This window comes from Diprion similis, chromosome 11 (assembly GCF_021155765.1).
Source record: "Diprion similis isolate iyDipSimi1 chromosome 11, iyDipSimi1.1, whole genome shotgun sequence".
In the NCBI taxonomy this organism is placed as follows: Eukaryota; Metazoa; Arthropoda; class Insecta; order Hymenoptera; family Diprionidae; genus Diprion; species Diprion similis.
In genome coordinates, this window is record NC_060115.1 from 617940 (window position 1) to 625490 (window position 7551).

Here is a 7551-nt window from a genome sequence, read left to right on the forward strand (position 1 = left end):
GACATGAGTAGCGAGAGAAATCACGTCAGGACTCCGTGCCGTCTGCGCCTGTAAAGCAGCAGATTTCTGAGCCAGCTGTTAGTCTGATCTCGGCGAAAACCAGCCAGCCGTAAGCCAAGCTACCGGCAACGAACCCCCGGCGAGTCGATTATTCTTTCCGTGTTGTAGCGTCTTTTTAGTAGTGCATTAAAAGCAGGCTGCTCTTTATATCTCCCTCTTTTATGGACGATAATGTTGGGCAATCTCACCTAACGCCCTTTCCCCGCTTCGTTCTCCGGCTTTCAAGGGCTGAGAAGCGCCTCGCTCCCTGTGTATTTTTCTTCCCTCTTCTCTCCACGGATTCCGGATTCTCCGAGGCCAATGTGGGCTAGTAGGATCAAGAATTTGGGGTGGGATTTATCATTCAAGAATTATCAAATTCCGATTTTAACGAACTTTGCGGGATAATCAATTGATTCCGTAGTTCAGCAAAGTGGAAAACCTGCGGCTGAATCTTTTCGATGGCTTATTTATAATCTTATTTATATCCGACATTTTTTCCCACTGCACACCTGCCTTAGAATTTTATTTCCCAAGGTATGAAAACTTTCACTCAATCGAGTAGATTTGCGTTCCTGGGTACACACCGAAAGTCCATCAACCCCCTTCCCCTCCGCCCGCATTCGGACCTACGAACTCGACAAGCTGATATCCAAACTTCTTTACATGATTTCATTCGACGGCTCAAAACTTTTCAATCTTTCGATAAAAAAATTCATTGGCCAGAGTTTCCAGCTCATACATCAACCAATGACAGAAATTACTCGTACTAAACGACTTGTTTCTTTATTCCTCTAACTTAAGGATACGTGAAATTATTTCCGGATGCTTCCTGGCAACTGATAAATGTCCGCGACCGTATCAAATTAGTGACACATTGCATACGTGTTTTCATTGGATTGGCGTTACCTTCGCTGATTGGGACTGTGTGTATTTCTCATGCAGGCGTGTTTTGCTCCACGCGCAGTAAAATCATGGCTGACTGGCTGCTCCTGAGGGCAATGACAGCTCCGAGAGGTCGGAGGCTTGCGTTTCTAGTGAGGTCAGTACAATACCCCAGGGGCGGTTAAACTTGGTGCCAGCCGCCGAGTGAGGATCTCCTGGGCCTCCAGGCTCTAAGTATGTTACGTAACTGTTTCGAAACGCGTGGTCACGTACTGCCCGACATTTTCCGAGTACGCGTGGAATATGCAGAGTCGCGAAATGAACGACGAGTGGGAGTATAAAAAATGTGTATTTGCATAAATAATATCAAAATTTCCCTTGATTTAGATACACGTTTTTTGACCGTCCATTGTCAAGTCACGGGAAGAGCTTAAAGCTAGTATTTTTCTAAACCCACTTAACACTGGAGTTTATTGGGTCAGTGGTTTGACTCAGGTGAACTAATAACTTTCACGATTATGCACCTTACCGCGAGTGCGTTATCAGTGAAGCTTCTTCTTTGAATCGAGGAATTGCAGGGAAGAACCGTGTCTCAGTTTCGATAGTAATCGGTACAACACTATCAGCGCAAGTACGATTGCTATGGTAGACGAGGCCGATATGAAGGCGACTATGTCCATGTCCTGGCGTTGGTACCATGGCTCGTCTGCTGAGCTCGTATGCAGATGCGGAGCACCTTTGTTACGGATAACGTACTCGGTCCACCATACCGCGTTATCCAGAGGATCATGTGGTTTGTCCTCAAGCAGTGACCGCAAGCTCAGCATCTTCTGTTTGTAGCTAAAACGCGATTTCAGATAAGCCAGTTGTTCACTAATTTAATAACAAAGTCAAGGAGAACAATGCTCACCTGCTGTCGAGCGTAATGGCGTGAATTGCTTCCAGCAGACTCTGCCGGGTGACTCTCGTGATTTCCAGTCTCTTGGCAACGCCGAGAGACACCATTTTGTACACTTGCATATCCTGGTCGGCGAACACCGGCAGTCCGATCAGTGGGACGCCGTAGTGAATCGCTTCTTCCGTGCTTTGAAGTCCTCCTTGGTATATGAAAACCTTCAGATTCGGGTGGGCTGTAAAGTGGAAGGTAGAATGTTGAGAGGTCACATAACCCCAATAGTGAGCAATTTTCGATGTCGAAGCTTAGGGTAAATACCAAGAATCGCCTGTTGCGGTGTCCACTTCAGGATCAGGACGTTGTCCGGCTTGTTGGGGAAGTCATCGTCCTCGAATTTCCAAATCACCTTGTAGGGCAGAGCCGCAAAGGCAGCTACAAATTCGGCCCGTGTGTCGTTCGACAACATCTTGCTCTGGACGTTTGATCCAAGACTCATGTATACGAAGCCTTGAGTTGCGTCGTCCAGAATTTCTTGAAGATCCTATCAGTACACAGAACACGGTATGATTACTAGTAATCGAAAAACTCGTTTGGTCTGTCGCATCTGATTCTTCAATGAACAAACCTTTGGTAGCCGCTCAGTGCTTTTCACAATATGGAAGCCACCAATTTGAATCACGCCTGGAACATTTGGCCTGGCAAACGAAATCGGCCCTTGTTGATTGACGAAAATAAGACTGATATTTTTCTCAATATCAGTCAGACTTGGCATGTTGCTCCCAAGATACTTGCGGGCGACTGCCTCTTGCGTCGGCATGTGGACCGTTCTGTAGAAATAGAGGTACCTCCATACCTGAATGAAGTTACATAACCTCTCCCAAAACGTCGATGGCGAGTTTATATTGCTTTGGAATTCCCAGGTCGACGGATGAGAAGGCAGTATTGAATTCCCGATCGAGTAGTGATTATTTATCGCTAAGCCAAAGCTACTCACGCCTGGAAAAAATTTGCACAATGCGTCGCATCTTTAATGAAAATACTCACCAATTTTTACAAAACTCAATAGACTAATCGTCTACTCACCAATAATTGGGACGTTAAATCGTGGTGCCAGGGCCATGATTGCCGGCCAGTACAATGGCTCGATGATCAACACGTCAAATTTCTCATTGCTGTTCAGAGCGTATAGTTTTCTCATCTCTGGATGACCTAGTATGACGTCTATAGTGGTACGCGTTGATTCTGAAATTTGCCGGATCATGGTTAACCAATCCATGAAACGGGAATCAATTATGTTTCTTCCTGGATTCATCGTGTAAAGTGTGCTTAGGTCTATTTCTGTGTAGTTTTTTAGGTTTGGATTTTTCACTGGGTTTGGAGTGGCTACGACGAGCTCGTGGCCTCGTTTGTTCAGCGCCAATGTCAATCCGCGAAAAACAACCTGATGGCTGATCGACGCTGTCGGAAACACGCCTAATATTCTGGCTCCATTTCCTCCCTCAAACGCAATGACGCAGAAGAATATAGCGGAAATAATAAAACGAATTCGTGACATCTTCGCACTCTCAAAACCACGCTCGACGATCGACTAATTGACGCAACGGCGAAGGCACTCGTATTTACGTAGTCTTTATCGCCGTAGTACAACTTAGGATGACACTGCAGCTATGCTGCGTCTCAGTAAACGTTGAACTCGCTGCGCTATCGCAGCAAGTATGCCCACATCTGAGTCAGAATGATGGTTGTCATAAAAGGTCAACAATGACATTGCATTTCTTATGGTTAATTGTCCATGTAGACTATTGCTGGCACATTGTGATATTCTTGCAGCATGAGTCATTCTTTGATGCAAGTAAGTAGAGCATAGAATACGTTCCAAAAGCCAAAACAGGCAAATCGTTTTTCTCTTGATTTTTATTCGTCAATTTCGAAGTGGCCATTCATTGCAAGTGTTGTCGTGGTGACTAGTCATAATCGTTAGCTTGTTCACCGCTGTACAATGCACCGCAGATAAACCGAATATTAATTTCCCAATCCACTTTTTCTCGACAAAGTAAAATCCCTTCTCCAATATCGTAGAAACACGGGTCAGAATTGTTGGTTGGAGGTGCAAAATCCGCCGGATGATACGTGAAATATAATTATCGAATTCGTGTCTGATTATTAATTAGCTCGCATCCAAAGTGATTGCGCAATTAGCGAAAATGTTGTTCCTTACTTCCAAGTAAATTAATTTTGTGACCAATAATGAAACGTGATCGAATAATTTGTCACCCGAAAAGCTGCAATGGTAACGATAATATGTCGCGTTAGGAGCAGCTAATGGAAATTCCAGTCGATCGCGGTGATGTCGGTGAGCCACAATGTTATTGGAAAGTCACGGTGTGCAGTGAATTAATAATAATAATAATTAATAGCAGTTGGATGTTCGGCTCTAATGTAGGTCAAGCGGTTGTGGAGAGTCAAGGATACTCGTGAATAATATTTTTCAACATTTGGTCAGCGTTGCGGCAGAGCAAACACAAAAATCGAATGGTTTCGTAGAACTTATAATTAAAAGCCCGATAAAAGCCCCATTACATTCCGCCAGATCGGTTTCATAAAATCTCTAATTACTCTTTCTCCTCCCCCTTTTCAGCGCGGCTCCCTCAACCAATGCCTTTTCCCTCGAAGCCCCGGAGGGAACCTTCAAAGAAAAGCATGCCCAGAAGTCGACCTCGGCAACCGAACCCCGATAAATACCTCGATTATTATCGTTGCCTCGGAAAGAGTCTTGATCACCTCCGAATAGACAGAAAAGGAATGAGAGATTGAGCTTATTATGAGGTAAATTATACGCGGAAAATAAATTCAGATAAAACTACAGCATGAACAATCTAGGAGTGTGAAAATTTGATATTCGCAACCCGATAGAAATTCAGTGTTGTTCCAAAATAAACCGCATTCAGTTATTCATCCTTGATTTCACCTCAAATTATGTGGCGAATTGGTTTCAACTAATACCTCAACCTAGGAAGTTACGCCTCATTCAAATATGTCATCCCATGATTTGTCAATTCATTTCTCCGGGATTCAGATTGTACATTTTTTTAGTGTATAAAATTTACTGCCTAATACTTCGTAATCTGTAATGTCAAGAAATTGATACGTTTTATTTCTATAATTGTATTTTGATATTAAATAATTGAATTTGGTCACATGGCATGTATACAATTATTTGTTTTTCTGTACAGTTCTGATTGAGCTGCGAAAATAATTTTTTACAACAAACATTTATACAACATTTGACCTACCGAGAATCAACACGGCATAATTACCGTCAGCGAAGTCGGATAACTTTTTTTAACTTTAACTGAAACGTGTACTTACCTATGTGAATTGATTTTCTCACGAGCTCCATTTCATAAAAATATCATGGTCCATGATTCATGTATTTTTACGTATTCCCCCCTTTGCGTATTCTCCACCCTCAAGTATTTCCTGGCACTGACTTTTGACGTTAAAAGCCGTTTTGAACGGTGGGTTGTTTCTTCATTTACTTATTCCGTTTCGAAAGTAACCTTTTTCATCCCGGTCAAAATGGATGCCTATCTGCATTTGACTCATGTATATCCGTTACATCCGTGTGACGAATTATAAATCTATAAATTCTACATGAATTTTGTATTCTGTAGAGAAATTTGCATTTTCGAGACGTAATGGGTTAGAAGAAACACGGAATTGTCTTAACCGTGATATGTGTTACAGCTTTGGGAGAAACCAAAATTGAATTTTTCGCCGGGTTGTATTATTTATCCCAACTCACGTTTATTCGTCGGCGCATGATTTCGCGCCACAGGAAGGTGATAAAAATGAAACTGGAAGGTGAACTCGCACGGTTACATGACCCCTCTTCTAACTCGGAAATAAGACGACGTACGTGGGTGGCTCGGGCTGTAGATCTAAATAAGTTACAACCTCGCAAGAATTTACTGTAGAAGATGGTTTTAGAAACGAAGTTTCAAGGCGCACGTGACCTCGGCTACGTGGCTTTGTATTAACGCAAAATGAGGAGGGAACTTCCGTCTTCAAAAGCGGGCTTTATTGGCGAGTGCGGTGGTTTCTTCCGCTTTTTCGGTTAGGCAGGAGGGGGAGGGGGGGGGGGGGGAGGGTTAAGAACAATAAAATTAAATTGTTTTATCCGTTTTCTTTTCGCTGCGCCGCTGGGAGTTTTTAATCGAATTTTAATAGCCGTAGAATAAGCAGACCCGCTGAGTGGCGCCCAAGCGGAAGTTATGTGTATATGTAAGCTTTCACAATTCAGCTTGCGAAAATTTCATTTATAACCGGGTGTATAATAACTTGAGCTAAAAAGTTCCCCGGCTGAAAAGAAGAAGAATGCATTGTTATATACTCCGCTGTACAGTGTCGAGGCGGATGGATAGTAAAGTTTTCTGATCCGCTTTTCCCGGAAAAAAAATATTACGCCTATCCCGTGCGCCAGGCCTCCGGCTTACGAGATTTTTGGTGGAGCTGAAAGTCTTTATTCTCATTAATTAAAGAATCTCAGGCATTCGCCTGCGCCAGCAGTAATATTCTTTGGTTTGCTATGTTGGAACCACTGGCAACTGTGCTTTGACTTATATTCTGCCTTCCGAAATATGAGGTATACGAGTATTATATGCTTATCCAACATTATAATGTGTTATCTTTCGATTGTACGCATGTGTACATGATGTGCTTGGAAATGAGATAGCAGGAGCACTCTGAAAGCGAACCATAGAAGAAAAATAGACGAAACGATGAATAGAAAAAAAGAAAAATAAAACGATTGTCTGGTATGGAAAACTTTTCATTCTCGGCCTGATGATCAGACAGTTCGAACCGCTTGCTTTGACAATCGCGTGCAGACTTCACTCTCTCTCTCTCTCTCTCTCTCGCTCTCTGCTGACAGAAGCGCAGAGATTCTTCTTCAAGTAATCCGGAGTAACGGAGGAAATTCCGGAGACAGAATCCGACTCCTCATGGATGTCTTCTGTCATATTCGTCAAAGTAGACCATTCTTTTCGAAAGCCCTGACAAAATCACGGCCATCTCTTTTCTCGAATCAACTTTCCGCCGCTCTCACTTGAGTTTTGACTCTCGTTCCTTCTGTCTGTGCTCCTTTTTCTTCTTTTTCTTCTTCATTTTTACTCGTGGTTGTCCTGCCAGTGCAGCGAACCTCTGACTCACTCGCTCAGATTGAAAACTGGGGAAGTTTTATTCCTTCATTAGTCACATCAACCTGAGAAGGATTCGATCCATCGGCTGCAATCTTCGTGTGAGCTCAAGCACCGATTGAGCTAAAATGCAATCAATTTTTCTTTGGATTTTCATTAGTTAACTGGCGGAGGTTTCCGTGTTAGACGCGAGAGTAGAGCTTACTCGTTAGTCACTGGAGACACACGGAGAAGTTGAGAGATAGAAAGAGAGAGGGTGAGAGGGGGGGGGGGGGGGAGAGCCAGAAGAAGATTGACTGACAGAGAGCTTGAGATGAACAGAGAGCGAGGCATCGCTGATCAATAATTCATCTCGTTCTCATCTTACGAACTTGATGGAAATATTCAAATTGCCATTTTGATATCCATCTCGCGTGTCTCGTCCGTCGAGATTCGTTTTTGACCAAGTTCACTCTTCATAATTTTGCGTAGCATGTTTTTGTAACGCGAATTTTTCAATAATGAAATACGCAGAATTTTTTACTCCATCACTGA

The 7551-nt window shown here is 43.1% G+C and overlaps 1 protein-coding gene across 1 annotated transcript; it reads right to left on the reverse strand.

Moving 5' to 3' along the window:
* Nucleotides 1-1350: 1350 nt before the first annotated feature.
* LOC124412204 (UDP-glycosyltransferase UGT5-like) lies at nucleotides 1351-3383 on the reverse strand. The gene is made up of 5 exons (XM_046891887.1): nucleotides 2903-3383; nucleotides 2445-2815; nucleotides 2138-2360; nucleotides 1835-2054; nucleotides 1351-1764 (listed from the first exon to the last, which is right to left on the reverse strand). Exons 1-5 carry the CDS (start codon nucleotides 3372-3374, stop codon nucleotides 1467-1469), a joined length of 1584 nt encoding a protein of 527 aa, XP_046747843.1. The 5' UTR covers nucleotides 3375-3383; the 3' UTR covers nucleotides 1351-1466.
* Nucleotides 3384-7551: the final 4168 nt, after the last annotated feature.

Bases quoted from the DNA above. Each gene is read 5' to 3' on its own strand.
- LOC124412204 (XM_046891887.1), bottom strand. From the start codon at position 3,374: ATGTCACGAATTCGTTTTATTATTTCCGCTATATTCTTCTGCGTCATT. The intron at 2,361-2,444 runs GTTTGTTCATTG...GTGTACTGATAG, and splicing joins GCACTGAGCGGCTACCAAAG to GATCTTCAAGAAATTCTGGA. The intron at 1,765-1,834 runs GTGAGCATTGTT...ATCGCGTTTTAG, and splicing joins GCCATTACGCTCGACAGCAG to CTACAAACAGAAGATGCTGA.